Source organism: Juglans regia, chromosome 2 (genome assembly GCF_001411555.2).
Source record: "Juglans regia cultivar Chandler chromosome 2, Walnut 2.0, whole genome shotgun sequence".
NCBI lineage: Eukaryota > Viridiplantae > Streptophyta > Magnoliopsida > Fagales > Juglandaceae > Juglans > Juglans regia.
The window spans coordinates 28,076,529-28,101,085 of record NC_049902.1 but is presented as its reverse complement, the minus strand read 5'-3'; the positions used below and the strand labels follow the sequence as shown (position 1 = coordinate 28,101,085).

General features: G+C 34.6%; 2 protein-coding genes across 4 annotated transcripts; one reads left to right on the top strand and one right to left on the bottom strand.

Moving 5' to 3' along the window:
- The first annotated feature begins 12,558 nt into the window (after nucleotides 1–12,558).
- LOC109021046 (alcohol dehydrogenase-like 4) lies at nucleotides 12,559–15,374 on the top strand. Its single transcript, XM_019003581.2, has 10 exons — nucleotides 12,559–12,718; nucleotides 12,857–12,993; nucleotides 13,123–13,172; nucleotides 13,268–13,599; nucleotides 14,149–14,231; nucleotides 14,317–14,392; nucleotides 14,552–14,613; nucleotides 14,692–14,787; nucleotides 14,885–15,046; nucleotides 15,143–15,374. Exons 1-10 carry the CDS (start codon nucleotides 12,640–12,642, stop codon nucleotides 15,251–15,253), a joined length of 1,188 nt encoding a protein of 395 aa, XP_018859126.1. The 5' UTR covers nucleotides 12,559–12,639; the 3' UTR covers nucleotides 15,254–15,374.
- A 389-nt stretch (nucleotides 15,375–15,763) lies between these two features.
- LOC109021047 (polyadenylate-binding protein-interacting protein 11) lies at nucleotides 15,764–22,646 on the bottom strand. 3 transcript variants are annotated; one of them, XM_019003583.2, is made up of 11 exons: nucleotides 22,376–22,646; nucleotides 21,637–22,214; nucleotides 21,282–21,389; nucleotides 21,121–21,165; nucleotides 20,966–21,038; nucleotides 20,728–20,840; nucleotides 20,580–20,639; nucleotides 20,441–20,488; nucleotides 20,253–20,321; nucleotides 16,288–16,349; nucleotides 15,764–16,195 (listed from the first exon to the last, which is right to left on the bottom strand). In XM_019003583.2, exons 2-11 carry the CDS (start codon nucleotides 22,168–22,170, stop codon nucleotides 16,138–16,140), a joined length of 1,170 nt encoding a protein of 389 aa, XP_018859128.1. In that variant the 5' UTR covers nucleotides 22,171–22,214; nucleotides 22,376–22,646; the 3' UTR covers nucleotides 15,764–16,137. The 3 variants fall into 3 exon arrangements, 2 of the variants coding, with proteins under 2 accessions (XP_018859128.1, XP_018859127.1); XM_019003582.2 differs by having other exon boundaries at nucleotides 22,428–22,625; XR_004800887.1 differs by lacking the exon at nucleotides 15,764–16,195 and adding an exon at nucleotides 19,836–20,011 and having other exon boundaries at nucleotides 16,291–16,349; nucleotides 22,428–22,625.
- Nucleotides 22,647–24,557: the final 1,911 nt, after the last annotated feature.

Sequence of the window (24,557 nt, the reverse complement as noted above, 5' to 3'; positions counted from 1 at the left end):
GAGATAAGCCAATTGTGACTATGGTGGAGACCATACGGAAGAAATTGATAGGACGATATCAATTGAAAATGGAAGCAATTGATAAATGGGAGAATACAATCACGCTTTGGATAGTTGCGAAACTTGAACTTATGCATGACATGTCCATCTATTGTACTCCAACGTATGAAAGATGTGGTCAGTTTGAAGTTAACAATGCTGGTAGGCAATATATGGTTGATTTGGAAAAGAGGACCTACTCATGTTTGAGATGAGACATGATAAATATTCCATGCCCGCATACATACACATGTATTGTGTATTCTGACCAAGACCTCAAGGGATATGTGCATCATTACTATAGTGTGGAGATGTGGAGGGAGGGCAGCATACGAGCCTTTAATTTACCCTATGCCAAGTGAGGATCAGTGGCTTACTATCACATACGAGAAGCTCACTGCTCCTGAGATTAGGAAACAACCCGGGAGGCCAAAGAAACATCGAATAAGAAATGAAGACGATCAACAAGGGGCAAACAAGTTGAGGAAAACTGGTGTGCATATGACCTGTTCAAGATGTAATCAAGTTGGTCACAACAGAAGAAAATGTCTGCATGGGAATGCAGGCACACCCTCCTTCACTTCTGCAACAGAATTTCAAGTTCCTTCATTTCCAAATGAACAAGTTAGTGGCTACTTCTTCCTTATTTACTATACAGTATTATAATTTACATATTGCTTGAAAATGTTGAGAATGTTAATTTACATTTAAATGTGGTACTTGATCATTTCACAACCTCCAATGTCAGAGCCTTTACAGCCAACAACCCAATCTATGCAAACTAAGCATATTCCACCGTCGTCACCTTCGCAGGCAGCATGGCAAACAAGTCCAACTTTGCAGACTCCCCTGTCAAAAACTTCGCAGGCAGCATGGCGAACAAGTCAGGCAGGCCAAACTAATCAACTGCAAGCCAATGTGGGTCGTGTAAAGATGTTGGCCAAACGACCACCCAGGAGGCGGTCTGCAAGACTTGGGGGCCACCACTCATAGACTAGTACATGTAGACCTGTGTTTGTGGACTTAAATGTTGATACAAGCAATCCAGCACAAGGAAGACTGTGTTCTTAGGGCAATCCTGGAAGGGGAGGCATGTAATTCAGAGTTGGTCAACTGTCACCCAACACCCAAGTGTCTCCTGCCAAGGCTAATGCATCAGTGCAAAAAAGGGAAGGTTGTAGAGTCATCTTCACGTGTGGAGAGGATGAAAGAAGATAAAAAGGGAAAACAGAAGCGACCAAATTGACAATATTGACTTTCTGTTGTAATGGTGTAGTTAGGGTTTAATGACATTACTGTTATTGGAAAATTTTTGTTGTAATGATCCATAGTTTACATTTTTTGTTTTATGGTGTTATGGTGACATTCTAATTGAGGGATTTTGATATGTAGGGTGACATTATTATAAATGATTATCAACACAGTAAGTTGTTGCCAAAAAATTCGCTCCATAACCAAATTACATACAACAAGTGATGTCCAATAGAACAATCAAATTCAAAACAACAACCACAGTCAATACACATCCAAAAAATTACATTAACCAATCATACGCTATCATCAAGTAATGGCGACCTTCATAAGCATGATGAGATATTTTCATGCAGATAACACCAACAACTAGAACAATTATAATGATACCACACCATATGCAGTTATTGTATTTCTTGCACAAATATTTAGATTTTTCCTTCTCTTTATACAAAAATTGTTGGATATGCTCCATGCGCTCCCTCTCCATCACTAAGTTAGCCTCCAATTCTGTAGATTTTTTCTTTAACTTATTACATAACTCTTGGATATTCTCCCTGTGCTCCCTCTCCACCACTAAGTTAGCCTCCAATTCGGACTTCTCAATTTTGAACTCACGACTCAGTATCCGAAGTCTATCTTGTAGCTGGCCAACGACATCTCCGCACGTGAAGCAAAAATATCATCTACCCAATCAAAAAATGTACAAAACTTGTCTCCACCCCCATGTTGACAACCAGGAGTCCAATATGGGCATCTCCAGAACTTTCTTTTATAGTTATCATCTGTAGTTGACACTCTTAGACGTGCTCACAGATTGCAATGGCAAAATGAGTAATCTAATGGTTCTTTACCACCCCAGCTTGTGCTAGATGAACCAATAGATATCTTTCACAACCTGCTAAAATATGTCAGGATTATGAGTGTAAAAAGGAAACAGTCAAAAAAGAGATTGATGAGTCAAAAAATTTCTGCTCTATAGAATTGAATCAATATTATTCTTTATAGATTACTGCAGCTTTATACAAAAGGAGAAAAGAATCCTACCAAACTAACCTAGAACATTATTTAAGCATGGTATCGAATCAATATCATGGCAAATAAACTGGAATATTGTTGAACTACAATGTACAATCATTTATAGCATTCATGAGCTACAATAAATTCGAATCATTTTTTCACCTAACAACGTACAATCATTTATAGTATTCTTGAGCTACATCAAGGCGGGAAATTTGTTATCAATATTAACAGTCACTAAGATACCTACGATGGAGAAAGCAATTTGAATGAGAGCTCTATCAAAAAACTCCTCTGCAATAGAGTCACCGACAGCTCGAAGGGGACGCCGACGTCGTGGTCGGCAGCTCTATTAGGGACCTCGATCAAGTCCCTAGACACTAAGTTCTCCACACTAATGGTAGTCTTGTGGTGACCAAAAACTTGTTCTTCTCTTGCTTGGTTCTCGAGCAATGATGGTCAAGGTGACCACTTGGGTATGGTGAGGTTAGGCTTTTAGGAGAAGTTGGGTGTATGAAGTGATGGAATTGGTCAAGGAAGTGATTGGCTACAATGGAGTAAGGGGCCCACAGCACTAATGGAAGCTAGGGTTGGCACCACTTGGACTTTGGATTTAGGGTTTGGAAAGGTGATGGACAACTAGGGCTAGGTTTAGGGTTTGAAAATTAGGCTAAGAGTGTTGGGCGACTAGGGTTGGTCGACTATGGCTAGTGATGGATTTTAGGAAAGTTTCCTAAAATCTTGGAAGTCAATGGTGAGTGTATATGGCCGACTATAGAAAGGATGATGTCAATTAGGGTTCCTCAAATGTAGGAACTCTAATTATGGTAAGTGGAATGGGCGGCTAGGCAACTCAAATAAGGCAATGAATGTCGAAATTTGAATTCAAATTCAAATGAAAGCAAGGTTCAGCTAGGGCAACAAAGATGAAGCAAATAATTTATGGAAAGTTGACTAACACATGTGTTGGTCGACCTTTAGGGTTTTATGGATTTGGAAAAGCAAAAATATGAAGAACTCCAAGAACAATGAAGAACACTAAAAAACAAAAGCAAAATACTTATGAACTTGAATGAACAAAAGCATAAACAATAATAATCCAATACTTGATTCACGAAATGTACAAGAATTGAATAAACCTCATATATTGATTAACACAACTTGGATTCACGAATTTCACCAAGTTGCAAGAAAAAAAGATAAATGAACTACACTTATTCAATGAATTGCAAGGTGTGATCCTCTATTTGGGATTCACGAATTTCACCCAAAAAACCCAAGTGCAAAGGCACCGTTTATGATCTCTCAAATAATAGTCATCTCTCTAAGAGTTTTACCAAAAGATGTAAAATAAATTACTAAGGTTCCTATTTATAAGAGTTACAACTTATAAACTCCCAATAGGTCCCTTGGAAATAAATAATAATTAAATAAATAAAAAAGTAATAAGATAGTGGCATGGACCACTCTTGAACGTGACATGCATGGACCCATGGTGGGCTAAGTAGTTGCATGTTGGTCTTCGGGCTGGTCCATGACTAGGTAGTGCCGCATGACTTGCTGATGGTGAGCCATGTGGATGCACTGCATGGCCCAAGCTGGTGGCCTAGGCGCTGGCTGCAAGGCATGGGCTGGAGCCATGCGCTAGATGTTATGCCTGGTGGGCATGCCACTGACCTGCTCTGCAAGGCACGGGCTGGAGCTGTGCGCTAGATTGCATGTTTGATGGGCATGCCACTGGCCTGCTCCGCAAGGCACGGCTTGGGACCGTGCGCTGGATGGCATGCCATGCAGCATGCCACTAACCTCGCTGGCTGGGCTGGCCGTGCGGCGCATGGGCGCGTGCAGGGCCACGCGGTCCATTAGCGTGCGCATAGGCCTACGCACTGGAATGCGCAAGGGCGCGCGGCACGCTGTTGCGTGCAATGCCGCGTGCATGGGTGCGCAGTGTTGTGTTGTGGGCATGGGCGCGCAGCACATGGCTGCGCCCATGGGCAGGCGCATACTAGCCTCGCTAGCCCGCATGCTGGGCGCCCCATGAGTGCCATCACGCGGGCCAAGGCATGCATGCATGATAGGCGCCCCATGCGTGTCACCCCACGAGCCAAGGCATGTTTGTTGGCTAGCCAGGGTGCATGTTCCCACCATGACTAGGACATGTGCGGCATCTATAGAGGCAACTCGACGTGGAGGTCTAACAAGCTCACACCGTGGTTGGCAGCTTTGCTATGGTTCGTCATTGCCCACCTTCTTTGCAGTCTGCCCTAACTTATTTCTCCATCGCTCCCAATGGCTTAAGCCAAACGTTCTTCACTTTGAAACAAAACCGTTTTTGGGCATTAATAAAACGAGTCGTTTTGGCCATGGAGTTTGGGGATTTTTGGATATGAAGTTCAGTTTGGAGAAATGGAAGCCGATGGAGTGTGGGGTGATTTTGTCTTTGTATTAAAGAATTAGCATGTGAGAAGCACGTGGGTGAGTCTTCTGTTCGATTTAACACTCATTGTAGACGGAAGGGAGGATTGGGACGTTTTGATAGAAAGATGGTCCACTTTGATGCAATTAATAATTTCGGGGTCACATTGTGAATTAGGTGATAGTTGGAGGGGGCAAAGTATAATTAACCCCTATATATATTTATAATTTTTTATATTATATTATATGTTTATAAATTACTAATTAATTAATATAACATGAAATTATAATCTTATTATTCAAGTCTATTGATATAACATATAAATTTAATCTTATAACATAAAATTTAAATCTTACACAAATATTAATATTAAATTATTAATATAAACTTACTTTTGATATATATTATATCAATAATAAATATATTTTTGGTATAATAAATTATAATATATATATTCTTTTTATAAATACATATTTATAAATTTGATTATATATATTTATATAAAAAGTTTAGAATTTATATAGACTATAGTTAAATTTAATAATATAGTAGTATGAGTTAATTATTATAAAATAATATACTTATAATATAATATAAATAGATTAATAGTTTAGTGTATATAAACATCATATTATTATATATATATATATATATATATATATATACTAGTAGTGTATGTACGTGCGATGCACGTTTGCCCTGTATTAGGTTATTCTAAAATATAAACATCTAGTGTAGAATAAGAGAATTTAATGATAAGTTCTATGAAGATAACATAATTAATTGTTTAAGTAAACTATAATTGTTTAAAGTCTCTGATAATAGATTTAGACAGACTATATGTTTAAGCAAGTCAGGAAAGTGAATATTACATAATTGTTTTTTTGGTTACTGAAAGTAGAGTCTAAAACGACTAAATATTACATAATTGTTTCTTTTGCTACTAAAAGTAAAGTCTGAAATAACTAAATATTACATAATGGATTCAAAGTGGTGTGTTCTCCTTATTCACAGCATTGTTCTCCTCATTCGCAGCATTTATGGAGAGAACGTTGAAGTTTTTGTGACGTTGTTTTTGGAGTTGATCTAAATCTGCACCCAATTGTATGATCCATTTTTTTGTTGAACATAATTTTGCAATATTTTGGATATACGGTAAATGTTCCTGTATGGTGAATAAATTTAATGTAAAATATATTTTTAATAACTTCCTATTTGAATATCTAAAATTAAATGTTTTTAAAATATAAATTGGAATTTGAATAAGTTGGTTACCTCTCCTGTATGTTCCATTAGTTCGATTGCTGTGCAACCTAGAGCTTCTTCTGCGATTTTACCAAACATGACAGCTCCTAGTCGTCTATTACCATCGTCAACGTCGATGTAAGCTCGACAGCTATATAAACAAAGAGTAATTCTACATACAACCGTGAAGTGCGTAACCGCCGCGTAATCGCTTTGAAAAAGAGTGGAGTCCACTATTAAAAAATTAATTTTTTTCATGTGGGTCCCATATTTTATTCATTTTTTTCAAAGCGATTACGCGACGGTTACGCAATTCACGGTTGTAAGTATATTTTCTCATAAACAAACTATATTTTTTAGTCTGAATGATTAAGCAATAATTTGAATATAATATAAAATTGATTAAAGGAACATTTACGACGTAAAATATGAATATAAGATGTATACCGTGGTTGTGCATTACTCATGTATTTGCAATGATAACATTGAAATTTTTCATTTTGTTCATATCCAGTCCCCTTTTTACATCCAATGCAGGACATGTAGAAGAATATTTGATGGAGATCAACCACACAAATAGTTGTTTTAATCCAAAATTTTGCTTTCTGCATTAATTTTGCAACAGATATATATTTTTAGTGGTTGTAAATAATATGTAGTCTTAAGATAAGGTTAGAAATGTACCGTCATTGGCTGTAATGATTTAAGAAAACCAGCAAGATCATCAAACTTAATTATGTCTTTCATGTCAACATTTGATGCCGATGCTGATGCTGATGCCGTTGTGTGATGTAGATTTTTTTCGACGATTTCTTCAAGCAGTGCATGATTTAGCATTGTCCTAAATATTTTTAGAATAATTTAAAATGAATGAGAGAAATCATGGAGGAAAAGATATAGTAGGTACAAATTGTATATATATATAATAAAGTAAGAAAGAATTACCATTGACATAATGGAGTTGCAGCAGGGATGACAGGATTTAAGGTAAATACACTTGTTGGTTGAGACGAAAGAGAGATACCTATATTATAAAGAAAAGATATTTGTTAGTAGATAATAACATTTTATTTTTAATAAATGCTGATATTATAAATTGTGTAATATACCATTGTATGAACCAACTTTTATACGTGTTGCGAGTAGAGTTGGCTTAGCTTCAATAATATCAGAGATTGTTCGGCATTCACCATCCACAAATCGACTCCACATAGTCAACCATATGGGCATTAGGCTGTAAATTTTAGGAGAAAGTATTTAAAAGTGTAGCATGATGAAATAGTATTGAAAATAAGTTAATTAAAGAATTTATTAATATCACATATATAGTTGAGAAATCTTTTTTACGTCTGGTCGATAACATATATTTCTTGAATTTTTGTTGGCCCATGTATTGAGGTAATTTCTCTAGGAGGTTTCATGTATATTGCGATCGCCAGAATAGCTGTCCAATTATGTTAAAAAAAAAATTTGTGAAAACTGAATAAGAGTATCAAGATGTACGTTAAATATATCGATGTGATATTTACCTATTTCAGTTCCAGTGTCTTTGTACTCATGCAGATTGGTGAATGGGATAATATCATATTCTGGTGGTTGTAATTCCACTTCATTCATCTGGAATGTTTTCGATGATTGTTCTTGAATTTAAGATCCACTGGTATTCATGCGCTTCAATTCTATGCCTGGGATCTAAAGGCTTAACATAAGCATTACTGATGTAGTAAGACCGGAAGATGTGCAACATGTCATTACGTAGGTCTATATCTTTGCCGAAAATTGTTGCTTGTAGTCGGTTGCCCTGCATAATATTGTATAAATGAATAGTTATTTCTATTCTATTGATTGTAAAATAGTATTTATTAAATATATATAAGATTTAATCTGAGAATATAGTTAGAATGAATCTATGTTGTAAGGGGAAAACATATTTATTTTGGATATATCATGTGAAGGAATATAATATAAATATTAAGCATATTTTTGCAAGAATGATAATGATATCAATGTGTTACCTCAGGGTCTATCAATGTCAGATTTTGATATTTTGTCGGTGAATGTTGTGCAGTACGTTTGGGAGATTTGTCTGACACAATCATCTTGATGCTCCAATTTCTTGTACTTGGAGTAATGTCTTTGATTGATGTATAGATAGTCCGCATGTTGAAGCCTACTTATAAATGAAGAGAAAAAAATATTAATTTAAACAATTGAATTTAAATAAGACAATTTCAATAATAGAAAAACAGGAAGTTCTGAAAATTACATAATGGAAAAATAAATTGTATTCAATTGAGAGGTATATATTGAAATTTGATTACTTACAGAAGTTTATGATGGATATGCTAGTGTTAGTAATTCTTTATAAACAATATTATTTGTTTCAGCTTCTTCACAATCTTGAGTTGATACTGGTCTTATAAGAACTTTTACTGAAGCAGAAGTCTTGGCTCTTGATAGTGCTACATAGAGTTGGCCATGACAAAATACAGGTTGAGGCAAGTATACACCAACAAAATCTAATGTCTGTCCTTGTGCTTTATTTATTGTCATTGCAAAACTTAATCTGATAGGAAATTGTGTTCTTTTGAATGGAAAACCACTATTGTCGTCTGCATTTGGCAAGAAATGAATCCTTGGTATGAAAACTTTTTTTTTCAGAATAAATTATGAGGTTTTTAATTTAGATATAAATAGCAAAAGGAAAAAAAATTTGCTTAGTAGTAAAATAATAGTAAAAGAAGTATAATTATATAATTATAATTTAAAAATATTTTAACAAACTTTATTATTAATATTCATAAAATTTTTATTTCATTATGTTCTTGAAGCATATTTTAAAATACAAGTTTATGCACAATATTAATTTTATTGAATGTGTACTCTATTTTATCAAATTATTTAATTAAATTTTCGATTTTTAAAAATTTCAATATTTTACTAATTGATTATGTATAATTATATGAGTAAAACTGTAAATATTGATGTAAGTATTTACATATAGAACTAAATTTGTCGGTAGAATTTCTTGTCTCAAGTTTATATATATAAAAACTTTCATTAATACCACTACTAAACTTTCATTTTTTGAAATCTAATAATTATTTAATCGGAAAGTACATCTCTATTATTTACAAACTTTATTATTAATATTCATAAAATTTTTATTTCATTTTGTTCTTGAAGAAATACAAGTTTGTGCACAATATTATTTTTATTGAATGTGTACTCTATTTTATCAAATTATTTAATTAAATTTTGGATTTTTTAAAATTTCAATATTTTACTAATTGATTATGTATAATTATATGGGTAAAACTGTAAATATTAATGTAAGTATTTACATATAGAACTAAATTTGTCAGTAGAATTTTATGAGCAATTTTATAGCAATTTTAAAATTTTTTTTTGAAATTGAATGAATTTATAAAATTAAATTTATTTTTAATTAAATTATATAATTATATTGATTGATTGAATTAATTTAATTTCATATTTTGCAATAAGAATAAATTCTGAAGTTTTTAATTCAAATATAAATAGTAAAAGGAAAACAAATTGTTTAGTAGTAAAATAATAGCAGAAGATGTATGATTAAAAAATTATAATTTGAAAATATTTCAATTTTATAATAATTTTTATTTAACTGTTATATTTCATTTTTTAAAATCTAATAATTATTTAAAATACAAGTTTATGCACAATATTAATTTTATTGAATGTTTATTCTATTTTATCAAATTATTTAATTAAATTTTCGATTTTTAAAAGTTTTATTATTTTACTAATTGATTATGTATAATTATATGGGTAAAACTGTAAATATTGATGTAAGTATTTACATATAGAACTAAATTTGTCGGTAGAATTTTATAGGTAATTTTATAACAATTTTTAAATTTTTTTTTTCTATAAACATGCATATGTAACTAATAAGATATAACATTTAAATATGTTGGAATAACATTTAATTTGAAATTATAATTTAATACAGCTCAAAGTTCAAACAGAATAAATATTGAATAAATGATATTAAATAATTGATTTAAAAGATTCTAAAATCAGAGAAGGAAAATAAACTATTTCAGTTATTAGTTCACAGTATGAAAATAAAAAGTTAAAATATCTATACTTTTGATATTTTTATAAGCAGCTAGTTGTTGAGATATTTAATTATTTAATCGGAAAGTACATCTCTATTATTTACAAACTTTATTATTAATATTCATAAAATTTTTATTTCATTTTGTTCTTGGAGCATATTTTAAAATACAAGTTTATGCACAATATTAATTTTATTGAATGTTTATTCTATTTTATCAAATTATTTAATTGAATTTTCGATTTTTAAAAATTTTAATATTTTACTAATTGATTATGTATAATTATATGGGTAAAACTGTAAATATTGATGTAAGTATTTACATATAGAACTAAATTTGTCGGTAGAATTTTATGGGTAATTTTATAACAATTTTTAAATTTTTTTTTTCTATAAACATGCATATGTAACTTTGAAATTATAATTTAATACAGCTCAAAGTTCAAACAGAATAAATATTGAATAAATGATATTAAATAATTGATTTAAAAGATTCTAAAATCAGAGAAGGAAAATAAACTATTTCAGTTATTAGTTCACAGTATGAAAATAAAAAGTTAAAAGATCTATACTTTTGATATTTTTATAAGCAGCTAGTTGTTGAGATATTTTGTTTCCACTTTCAATTTCATGGAGCTTTATTTTACTGTTTAGAACTTTTTATTACTGTAATTGTTTATTATTGTTCATGAGTAATGTTCAGTACTGTTTATTATTGTATCACATACTGTAGCATTGTTAATTACTATTTATGCTGGTTAGTAGTATTTATTATAAAAAAATATTCACAACCTTCTAACACTCTACATTCCATATTATTTTTAATTTTTATTATTTTTTTATCAAATATTTATTATATGAATAATAAATAGAAAATTTGAAATAATTTAAAAAGAATAAACTCAAAATTATAATTTGAAATAGTTCAAAGTTCATACAGAATAAATATTGAATAAATGATATTAAATAAATGACTTAAAAAATTCTAAAATCAGAGAAGCAAAATAAATTAATTCAGTTATTAATTTACAGTATGAAATTAAAAAGTTAAAGGATCCATACTTTTGATAATTTTATGAGTGGCTAGTTGTTGGGATATATTGTTTCCACTTTCAACTTCACGGAGATCAACCTATGTAAAAAATTCAACAATGTAATATTCTAGTAAGAACAAAAGTAAAGTTGTAAAGAAAAAAAAAATTACTATTATTTAACACATATAAATAGGACAAATTAAAGAAAAATCCCAAATTCGTAAACTCTCTCTCTCTCCTAGGCGATTCGGGAGCACCGCTCCTTCTCCTCCAGCGCTGCCCGCCGCCGTCGAGCCCCGGCCATCGTCACCGCCAACACCGGCCTGTTCCCCTCACGCCGACGAGCATCCCTGGCACTACCACTCTTCCCCACGCGCAGCCATCGATGTCCTCCGTGGAAGGAGAACCGAAATGGGTTTCTCGGATTTTTGTGAGATTCCGCCGCCGTACGCAGCCGCCGAAGGTCACGACCACCACCGAGGAGTCCTCCTCAAGGCGGCGACCATCCCAGCCACCTTCGAAGTCGGCCACGCGCAGATCTCCGTCTCCCCCACGGAAACCGAACGGAAATGGGTGAAACCCATTTGTTTCACGTTACGCCGCCGTACGTGGCCACCGAAGCTCACGACCACCACCGACGAGTCCCCTTCAAGGCGCCGACCATCGCACCCACCTTCGGAATCCCCCACGCGCAGCCTCCGTGTCCCTCACCGAAACCCACACGGAGAAAGAAGAAAAAAATATGCGAGAAACAGAAAAAAAAAAAAAAAAGAAAAGAAAAACAAAATGGAGAAGTTAGAGGTGAGATTAGAAGAGAAAATCGTACCAACGGGGGGAAGAAATCTGAAGAGCACGGGAAATTTTTTTCTTCCTTAGTTGAGTTTGAGAATTGTTCTGTAAATTTTGTGTTCTGTAAATTTGAGATGAAATGTGTAGATCAGATATTTCATCTCTTATATGTAAAGATGAGATATTTATTTTACATTTATCTGTATGTAACGATTAGATATTTTGAGGGTGGAAATCGGAACTGGAAATCGGAACTGAACGAAGAAGAAGAACAAGAATAAAATTAGAACTGAGAAAAAGTAACAAGAAAAAAAAAGGTTGCTACTATTCACTACTGTTCATGTATATACACGCTTTTAAATATTAGGGTGATATATATATATATATAGATAATCCATAAAATTAGATCGGATCTGAAATAAATCGAAAAAATGAAAGTATTAATTTTTAAATTTTTAATCACGTGTATACCGGTTCGATTTAGAAAAATTGTATAAAATGGGACCGAAACCACCTATGGGCACAAGCACAACTGGCGTCGTCGTGATCTTTTGTGTTAATTTATTGGTGAGACTTTATTGGTGTTAGAGAGGGAGACAAGAATTGGGGTACTGTCGGTACACAAGCAAATTAATGAGAACTATAAATACATGTAAGTCAGAAATAAGAACCGTAGTCACAAAAAAGGTGTTCAGCCTTAAATTTCCAAGTACTGGTTTGAGACCATCGAACACAGAGAAAAAATGGAAAACTTGAATGGAAAGCCTACGAACACTTGGTTCAATTCAAGTGAAACAGCCGGAAAGGTCATCACTTGCAGGGGTAAGAGTCTTGACTACCGCCTTGCTGTACACACTTTCTCAGGCATACACCACCATCATTCATGTTTATCTTATAAATTATGATCTGCAACAAATGAACGTTGATTTTGTATTTTCCGTGCGTGGGTGGGTGGTGAAGCTGCTGTTGTTTATGGCCCGGGAGAGCCTTTTGTGGTGGAACAAGTACGAGTAGATCCTCCTCAAAAAATGGAGGTTCGAATCAAGATCCTCTTCACTTCAATCTGTCATACCGATCTCAGCGCTTGGCAAGGCGAGGTACGTATATATATCCCAAACGTGAATCACAAAATTAAAACATCTTTTTGTTCATAAATTTGACCCTGTTTATGAGATTTCTCTGATGAGTGATTATCCATCTCACTCTGCATATATATTTATATGAAGAATGAAGCTCAGCGAGCATACCCTCGTATTCTGGGCCATGAAGCTTCCGGGTAATATGCTAGTTGCTAAATTTATATTATTGTTATGGATTAGAAATTGGAGAAATGAGCTTTATTGACAAAGCTTGGCCGGCGCTTGCATGCAGAATTGTTGAGAGCGTGGGTGAAGGCGTTAGAGACATGAAAGAAGGGGACCATGTCGTTCCTATATTCAACGGAGAGTGTGGAGACTGCATCTACTGCAAGCGCGAGAAAACGAATATGTGCGAGAGATCTGGGGTGAACCCTTTCAAGACCGTGATGGTGAGCGACGGAAAGAGCAGGTTTTCGACGCTTAAAGACGGGAAACCCATATGCCATTTCCTCAACACCTCCACTTTCAGCGAGTACACGGTGCTCGAGTCCGCATGCGTCGTCAAGGTTGACCCTGCGGCTCCCCTCAAGAAGATGACCTTGCTCAGCTGCGGCGTTTCTACCGGTAAGAGGCTGGCCCCCCGACCCCTAATATTTCAAAGTAGGGGATAAAAAAAAAACGTATTTTTCATCCATCATAGCTACTACCTAGACGATAGTATTGTTAATTTTATGAAGAAAAATGTAAAAAATACCTATTGATTCGAGGGTGAAAGTTTTACTGCAAAAATAGTACCCATGATGCTCGAGTATTTTACTGCAATATTGCCTATGACTCTTAAAAATAATAATAATAATAATAATGCCGACTTTGAGGAAAATAATGAATTTTAAATTATATGGACTTTTGGGATATGAAGTGACAAAAAAATACGTCACATAATTAATATAAATATACACTTTAATATTAAAATAGTAATAAGCTGACGGCATGTCACATGCAATTCAAAGTTCAAACGAGGGCCTTGATTAGTAATAATCCAAGTCAAAAGTCCAGCACCAATTGCCCCCATCTTTCATGCTTTTTGGAAAGAAGTGCAAGATGCCGAATCAGGTATTGATATCCCTGACTATGCTCTGTTTGGAAACTTGAAATGCGTGGAACCTGATCAAGGAGTTGGAGCTGCATGGAATACAGCCGATGTAAAGGCAGGATCAAGTGTGGCAATTTTTGGCTTGGGCGCAGTGGGACTTGCAGTAAGTTAATTGATTTTTTTAGACACATTTCTATTTCCAGATCGAGTAATAAACTAATATGCAATTAAAAATATGGCACGTGTAGGTTGCAGAAGGGGCACGATCACGAGGAGCATCAAAGATAATTGGTGTTGATGTCAACCCCAACAAATTCATCAAAGGTAGTCTCATGCTTAAATATTTCTTGCCTTCTTGGCTCTCTCTCTCTCTGTTGCACTCTGGAGGCAACGTGCTCTGTATATGTTTGTTTATGCTTCGTTGGAAGAGCAATCATATGTACAGGGAATGAATGATCAGTGCTGACCTTATCTGATGTGTAGGCCGAGCAATGGGAATCACTGACACTATAAATCCAAGGGATCAGGAGAAGCCAGTGCATGAGGTTTGTGATTAATCACCATCATCACAGAAATTTTTCATATACATAATATATATTCATGACACTACTTTGTTGTGGCAGATTATCAGGGAAATGGCAGGAGGAGGCGTGGACTACAGCTTTGAGTGTGCAGGAAATTTGGATGTTATACGGGAGGCTTTCTTGTCTTCCCATGAGGTTTGTAATATTTCTTCTTGTTTCATTCAACAGCAACAAAAATTCTGCGTTTTTTAATTTGTCTGTCTTTTGCTGTTGGGCTGTTGTTAATGAGCAGGGCTGGGGATTGACAGTAGTGTTGGGAATCCATCCAACCCCAAGAATGCTTCCTCTACATCCAATGGAGTTGTTTGCTGGTCGCAGTATAATCGCATCGGTCTTTGGAGGCTTCAAAGGGAAGACCCAACTGCCTCATTTTGCTCAACAATGCATGAAGGGGGTCGGTATCTTTAACACTTCTGCTGAAGTCTCTGCATATGATATTTTTCCCAGTAATTCCAAACATGTCAGTCTCTCATGTTTGGGTTAATTTCAGGTGGTGAATTTGGATGAGTTTATCACGCATGAGCTTCCATTTGAGAAGATAAACGATGCATTCCAGCTGCTCGTCGATGGGATATCATTGAGATGCCTGCTACACCTTTAAGCCTTTCTTACACACTGACATGAATGCCAATAAGCTCCTATGTCACATAGCTACATGAATGCAGCAGATTTTACGAAGAGGCTACTATTTCAAATTATAACTAATGTCAGCACATTCCTTATGATGATGGTCTGATATGATATGGATGTATCATTTGAAAGTATATTCTGTTTATTTTCGTTATATGGAGTAATAATAACACCAAAGTGGTCACATAAAATCCGCAGTTCTCAAAATCCGGCAAGTAAATATGACCCGAAGACAATTAGCAGCTAGTAAATTAGTAAGGATTCTGCTCTATATATATAATAAACAGGTTGCGGATGATACCGTCAATAGACGTATTCAATCCTTGTGTTGAAGCAGAGCATAAAACTTGGTGGGTAAAATGTGCATGTGCGTGCCCACGGCACGGGCCTAGCTCTATGTGTGCACGTGTGCACAGCAAAGCAGCCATATGACTGTCAAGCTATCTTTGAAACACCTCTCTAGGAGAAACTGCAACTTTGCAGAACAAAAGGACCACTTTATTAGTGTCACGAAAGACTTGTTTTTCTTTTCAAATGGTGTCAGAAAGACACTATTAAGTAAGATGTTTGCGATTCGGAAAATTATGTGTAGTGTTTAATCTAGGGAGTATCCCAATCCATAGTAATGAGCAGAAGTATATATAAAATCTTCCAAGGCCTCCGAGGTCCTGTCCAACTCTACATATGCTAGGATAGACAAAGCATGAACCCTATGATAACAAAAGATGGCACATCATCGAAGCAGAGGAATAGACAGACCACAGATGGAAAACATCTTTACATGGGGTGTGTGTGTGTATTTGAATATATATATATAAACCAGAACAGTGAATCAGTCGAGAGAGCCGGAGGTGTTCAATGTATGGGAAGACGAGGAGCACGTGGACGGACGGGCGTCTTTGATGGGCTTACCCTGATTGTACACAACACCAAAAATTATTATACAAAATATTTCAAGTTAAAACTTAAAAAATGTGGTTGGGGGAATGAAAGAGCAAGCAAGACCTTATTGGCAGGGAACCCAGAACCACACCACTACAGTTTAGAGCGGCAATTGCACTTTCAGCCTGCAAGTAGAAAAATATCTTATGTTTATATTGACATTCAATAAAGCCACCAATATAGCTTTCGAGAATTACTTTAGCCACAAAGAAATCATACAAAACAAAACTCACAAATTGACATGACATGATGTGGTACATTAAATTGTAAAACTATTTTTATTGTAAAGTAAATCTAACATATCATATGAAGTCATGTTAGTCTTTAGAATTACTTTTATGTAATCCTTTTGTGGCTGTAGTACTTCTCATAGCTTTCAAGTCAAACCACGAGTAGATATCGCATGCAACCTAAACCCCACTTAAAATAATCAATTTTATGATCATCAGTGATACAGAGCAGCCAATCACAAAAACACCAAACAACATGACCTTACAATGTGATCCTAACCACTTTATTCTCATCAACCGCAAATCATAACATAATCCAGTCTGCCTAAGACATGCATGTGTACATATCAATGCAAACATGTGACTATATTTTTCCACCAGAACTGTTTAAACCTAATTTTATTGGTAAATAACTCCAAGACCCACTTTAAGAGGGACCAGACGTGGAAGTTAACTTATTAAATATAACTCCACCCCCGAATGGGACTGAACCACTTCAAGAAGTGCCAGAAAGTTTATTGCACAACAAAAATATCAACTCTCGATTTATAGGCAGGACATAATATCTAATAAATTAAAGGAAGCCTATAATACTCAATTAACAGGCATAATTTAATTCACTATGGGCTTTTGATTGAGCCAGACTATAAATAAGCTTTGCACAAGCAACCCTTTGACTTTCATTCATCCAGAAAAGCACCAGTGCTAAGATAAAACCAACTACTAACAGGTCTCTTGAGACCAAGTATCATGCTCAGCACAGCTCAGCACAGAGCTGCCTTGTAGGTAGTACTGGAACTTCTAAAAATAAACACTAATTTCCAAATCTAATGAATTGATCGCCAGTTATAATTTGATCAAAATTCTCATAAATCCAACAATAGCACAAGGTTATATAACACTTCTGGGGATGTCGTAATAATCTGAAATCTTCAATTGTTCTTTACAAAGGCTAAATAACTCTCAAGTATCACATCTCTATAACAAAGAACAGACATAGTGCTATGAACATCAGACATTTGAACAAAAAGGAATGGGGAAAACTCTTGCAAACATCTCTCTAAAGTTTCAAACAAAGCTTTTACTTAATCTAAAGTCAAATTTCATAAAATAGAAGGTATCTTTTGAAAAAAAAATGTTTTTACCAAATTGTGGATGGCATAATTCATAGACTGTAACCAATAGGGCATTATAAAGCAACCTTGGACCCAAATAATACACTACAAAGCTGTACCTCTCTTCACGATTATATAGTCTATGAACCCATCAACAGAAATTATATAGAGTAAAAAAGCCCAACCTGAAACCCATTATCTGCTCTCCCATGGCAACTCTCTTAAGGCATTTGGTCTTTTTAAATAGGGCTCCAAAATGTCAGTGCAATAGATCATGTTTGCCATGTAGATATCAGGACGACATTTAATAATTCTGGTTAAGAAAGGTTAATAAAATAATGCAGTGACTAAGAACGTTCAAGTTAAGTGAAAAAATAGTGTGTTCATTTGGTTAATGTAGTATTGATGCAATTTAAAAAATGGCATTGGACAAGTGTACCACAATAGGGATCCATCCTGACATTAGCAGTATTTTGTTGGGAAACAAAGTGAGCAGATAAGCAAGCCACAGAATGTGAAAGCTGCTGAACTTATGTTAGCCAAAATGGCTCATATCGTGTCAACTCATATATGAAACTCAATGAAGATGTAGGCCAAATCTATATTGTTTGCATATCAAGGAATGGGTCAAGATTTTTTTTCTTCTTTGATCAAGATTCTTCAATATTGCACAGACCATCACATTTTACCCTCTGCCTACCTTATTTCTGGATTGAGAGCACCAATTATTTTTCTTGTCAGTCGTTTTTTCTTGTACACTTCCCGTGTACTTGGGCATTGCCTTTTTACGTGGATTAATATAACTTCTTACTAATCAAAAACAATTATTTTTCTTGTCAGTCCACCAATTTAATCAAACTGACTATTCTTGCTCCGAAATTCCTCACCACTATAGTTGGCTTAAAACACTTCTCATTTTTATGACCCACTAAGCATGACTTCTTGGTCTAATCAAATCCACACCTTTATCCTACTTAGATGTGTTGAACCAACGTTACATTTTATAGTAATTATGATACTTATTTACTATTTATCTCTTGACAGCCATATAAACAATCATTTTTGGCAAGAATAAATATGGGTGCAAAAAGAACCATGAATACACTCTCACACCATCCTTCAGAATCTTCAGACTAACTAGAATGAAATTTTTCTTCCAAACAAGGGAAGCCACACCTTGTAAATTAAACCAGGAATAAAAAGAAAAATATATTGAAAAAGCATAATTCGACACAATACAATGAAAATCTGCTTAGGGGGGGACACTCAATTGAATAAAAGAGGTATCCCCATTGTTCAAACTCTAGGAGAACAATCTACCAATTCTTCAAGTATTAAAAATTTAGCATAAGATCATCACAATTACAAATTTACAACCTAGAGGGCCCAGGGGTATCCTTTAAGTTATATGATTGTTGATAAAATCATGATGAGGTCCAAGAGACCATGACCCTTAATCGTATAGCAAAAATAACCAGTACAGACCACCTATTAACACATTGATAGAATCAGAGGCAAATGTTGGGGGGAAAGGGGAAGGCAAAATCTTTTCCCCTTGTTCCATTTTGTATGCATGATTTTTCTTTTTTATAAAAAGGACGAAAAAGTCCTGGGTGCACTGAACATATTAAGAGTGTCCCCCATTGATTCCTTTTTGTTACAGAGGGATCGGAGAACCCTTGTTTGTAATTTGTGATCATTTATTTCCATAAATGCACACCATATATTCCTAAATTGATATATACCAATAAAAATATTTTAGTATTGTTACTTGTGTTTATAATGCGCTTTTGTATTGTGTATATGGTACAATATATATTGTGAAACAAATATCTATATTATTATAACACTAGTCACCACCTCCCTTAAAATGAATTTCTGGATCCACCACTAGATGGGATATACCCAAAAACATCACCAATTTCTACATAACCTTGATTTTACTTAATAAGACAGCAATGTGCAATCACAAATACCACTGTTGATAAACATTATTAATGGAAGCTACAATAAAAGAAGAGGTTTCATGATAATAACTCAAAATCGACATAATTTTTGCAGAACAAACAAAACCGATCCATGAACATAGTTTAGACCATCTCATTCCAATCTTAACACAATCAGGATTAATTCAAGGGGCTCAATGGTTAAAGAGGATGGCAAACTATGCTATTGAGAGTAACCATGAAGGCTCATCCAATAACTCAATACATAACCCTTTTTTAATGACATGTAACCTCACGAAGAAAGGGACCATCGAACCCACCCATAGGGAGTAAGGCCCTGATACACAATCCCATTTGTCACAATTGTGTATCAGGTAATCCAGGGGACCTCCTAATCCAGAATTGCACACAGGACGTCTGAGTCTACACCTATCCCGAGCTCGTTCTTTGACCACCAGGCTGCAACTTGACAGGTAACTCAACACCAAAACCCTTACTGTCCACAGAAGCGATTCTTGTCAACCATTTACAGCATTTGGACTATACTATAGATCTAGAACTAAAGCTAAGTCACTAGAATTTTCTTTTGAACAGCTGGTCATTTGAAAACCCACCATTCATTTTCAAATACATGTTTAAGCCCCCTAGCTTCACAAGTTTGACCCTTTTATAGACAAAAATACATATGGAAAGCAAAAAGTTTCAGCATGCACTAATCAAGAAAAATAAGTAATTACCATAACAAACTCAACAAAAGCGATACGAGTGGAATGGTTATAGTCCCCTAGTAGCCTCAAGCGATAAACCTGCATAAAAAAATAATTAAATAAATAAATGTTATCCTCACTAGTGCATTCCTTACAAATGATCATCATAAGATCAAGAAGAAATAGAAGTTTCAGTTATGTTAAGGATGATCACAAACCTCTCCGCATACTGATTCAAAAAAGAGTTTAACATCAGCTTGAGAAACCTGTGCAAAACATGCCAGAGAATTATCTAATAAGGCTTTTGCAGGCCTAGCCATGGACAATATTTAACAATAAAATACTAAAAAAGATCACCTTTTTGTCAATATTTGTACAATATATAGTTCTTGCACACATCTCACGTTCATCTTCAGTCTGGAATCAAAATAACTAGTCAAATCAATACATAATCAAGCAACTGTGGATGATGAAAAATGAAATGTTGATAATAGGGCTCCCTCACCCTAGGCAAAAAAGTCGGGTTAACTGGTGCAATAGCTGTTTTAGAAGGCAGCACTCTCACAGGGTAGAATCCAAGCATTGTCCCTGACAGATTTAAGGCAGCCATTGCACCTTCTGCATAAAAAAACAGAACAACTGATCAACTAACCATCATATATCTTCACCACCCCCAAAAACTCTATAAATACGCACCATGTAACTTTTTTTTTATAACCATGCATCATATAACTTCACATTACCTTCATCAGTAAACTCAACAAATGCAAAACGAAGAACAGAATTGGGGTCACCACATATACGACAGTCAACAACCTTCACACATAAAAAGCACTTGTTCAAGACCAAAATCTCAGCCACCATATGCTAAAACCGCAAGTAGAGAAAGTTCCATTACCTGTCCACAGTTGACAAACAGAGCTGCAAGCTGTTCTTCAGTGACCTATCTCCCAAAAACCCAAAACATAAATGTTCTACTCACTGACAGACAGTTGACACAGACATAAACCATGAACTACAGATAAGAATTGACAACCCCGAACGCCTATTATGTCATACCTGTTGATCAATGTCAGACACATACACAGTCCTCCGAATGGACTCCTCTCGCTGAGCCAAACTTGTCCTGGTGTTCAGCCTCCGTTTCCCTTGATTATAGTTCTTCCTCTGAGACAAACACCCACCAAGAAACATTTAATCCTAAACCCAGAATCCTAAACCCTATTAGCCTTTGAACCTGTGAAAACAACACCCTCCAATGAACTCAGCCCTAGCACAAAATTATCAAGCTTCAAAAGCCAAAATACTGCTAGAAACTAAAAGCTATCATTTTTATGTTCTTTTTCCTTCTTTTTCTCGGGCACCAAACGAAGGGTCGAGAAGAAAAAGAAAGGGAAATGATACATATACATACCCGTCGGCCAGCGTTGCCGTTAACAAATCCATTCCTGTTGTTGCCTTGCATTTCCAAGTTATTAGCGTAGAACCCACCATTCAAACCCACCAGAGATAGAGGCACAAACTCCTCGGCCATGGGGTTCAGCTTCGAGAACAGCTCCTGCAACTCCCTCATGTCCCGGTTGAGGCTCTCTCCGCCGCCGGCCATAGCGTCCCCATTCCTCTCCAAATCCCCGCCGTTGGATCGGGGGGCCCCGATCTTCACATCAAAGCTCTTCTGGGGCATGTGGCCGCCGTTAACGTGCGCCGGGGCCGTAATGTAGAGCGGCTGATCGTGATGGGGCATCAGAATCGGGCCGTCGCTGTTGTTGTGTGAGCTCTGGGAGTCGCTAAGGTGTCGAACGTGGCTGTGGTTGGTCTGATCGTGACCATTGAATGATGGCGAAGGTGCCGAAGCTGCACCACCTGATTCTTGTGGAGAATCGAAGCTTCGGCTCGAGGAGCCCACGCTCAGCCCCAACGCCACCCCAGCATTCTCAACAGCGGCCATGATCCACTCACGACGAGCAGTCCTTTGATCCTCGATCAAAAAATCTTAACCGAAAGATAAAAATAAATTAAAAAGAGAGTAAAAAATGTGGTCCAAAAAAAACAAAAAATAACCGGAAATGGAAAAGGTAACAAAGCTAACACCGTAAAAGGAAAGGGACGAAATAATTTTTTCATTTTTAGTTTTAATTTTCGACATTTCTTACAATGTTTTTATGTTTTGTAAGGTTTCGGAGAGATCGAGAGAGAGAGAGAGACCGATGAGCTTCTTCGGATGGAGATGTGGATCTGCTTCACATCGTCCTGCTTAAGAATGCCGAGAATTTTGTTTAACTGAGATTACTGCTTCGATTTGCTGCTGTGCCTCCACAGAGAGAGAGTCCGAGACACGGGGGGTGAGAGGAACTGAGAATCAGAGAGGGAGAGAGACTGTGGGTGGACAACGGTTTGTACAGTATAACTATTACTGTAACGTTACACGTGCAGTACGTATATTCCTCCCCTCAATATTTATTTGTTAAAAAAATATAAATTATAATGGGCTGATTATGATTATCACATTAATCAGCATAAAAACATCTGTATATAAAAAATAAAAAATAAAAAATTCCAGAACTTCAACAAAAATAAAAAATAAAAAACTTTCCATTGTCACGCACGAAGTTAGTGCCAGTCCGCACCGGTTTGGATAGACACGATTCACACGTGCAGACCTAGAGCTGTCAGTCAACATTTTTTTTTTTTTTTTTTGCGACAATTCTGTGCTTTGAGTTTTAATACTTTTTTAAAAAATTTACTTTATATTAAATTTTTTAAAAGTTGAAAGTTATAATATAAAGTTGTCTTGACAAAAAAAATTAAATGTATTTTTTATATTAGAATTTGGAAAGTTGTTAGATGAAAATGATGATTGTTCTAAAAAAAATTAGTTTTTAAATTTTTATGATTCTTGCCCTTTTATGATAAATTAAATAAATGAATAGTTGAGATCTTATTTGGAAATATTAATATTTTTATGTATATATAATGCACCATAATATAAAACTATAGAAGTCTATCTATCAACTTGCAACAAAAAAATATTTATGTTTCAAATAATTATTTTCTTATTTGGAATAACAAATGGTTGATCTACCTCTTCGAGTGCCGATCTACAAAGGGCAAGCATCAATTTATCTATTTTTTATTCACATTATATTATTTAATAGCTTATTAAAAAAATATAAGGAGAGAGAAATTATTGTGAAAGACAAAGTACATGAAAAGAGAAAAAAATAATAAAATATTTTTATATTTTTGTACAATTTACGTTACATGTAGCTGAACATTATAGTAAAATGAAAAATAAATTTGAAAATATATGATCTATTTTTTCTTCAAATTTTACATAAAAATAAATTTTATAAAACCATAAAAAATGCTTTAGTTTAAAATTTATGAAGTCATTATAGAGTCTCCAACTCCACCTATTGTAGTTTGGAGTATTTGAAATGAAATTATTTATTTATTAGAAAAACAAAAGTGTGAAATTTAAAATTATAAAATAAATTGAAAGTGATTGATAAATGATGGTTATAACATCGATGAAAAGCAATTAACAACTAATAATAACTCAAAAAGTAAAAAGTGGAAAAAGAAAAGGCAATGGTTGGCTTTGTTTGCAACGTTTTCCCTGGCAAGGGCGGAGTAAAATATGAATATAATAACATGTTTTGATTTAAAAAATATTTTTATTTTTTTTAAAAGATTTTTTTATTCTCAATCAATATATTTCTTTAGAATAAAGGCTTTAATCAATGGTTTCTAATATTTTCTTTAATTAAGAGAGAGATATATATTATGTAAAAATTATAAAATCAATATTTTTTGTGGACAGTGAGATAGATGATCTCAATGATCTTGTGACCAGCTATGCTTAAAATAAACAAATAAAAGAAACATGCCCTTAAGCCGTTTAACAATGTTTTGAGAGATGGGGGACTCCATGATTTTGGCAGATGAGAGTAGGGGTTTTTTTTTTTTTTTTTTTTTTAATAAAGGGGATGAGAGGTTTCGAACCAGATTTTCTATTTGAATAATCAGATCATATTATCAGTATTTATAAATTATTTTTTATTTTTTTATTATTATTTACAGATCATTTAAGATTACCTAAGCATTTAAATATAAACTTATTGTGGCTAGACATAATACTATTGTTTATTGTTACAGCTTTTTGGGTGATTAATATTTGTTGGAATGTAAATTTGTAATTTTTTTTTTATAGGGAGATAGATATATGTTGAAGGTAATTTAATTTGCCTACGTTGATATTTTGAACGCATGTTACAAAAAGAAAATGTCAAGAAGGAAAAGAAAAAAAAAAAAAAAGAAATCAGAAACTAGGAG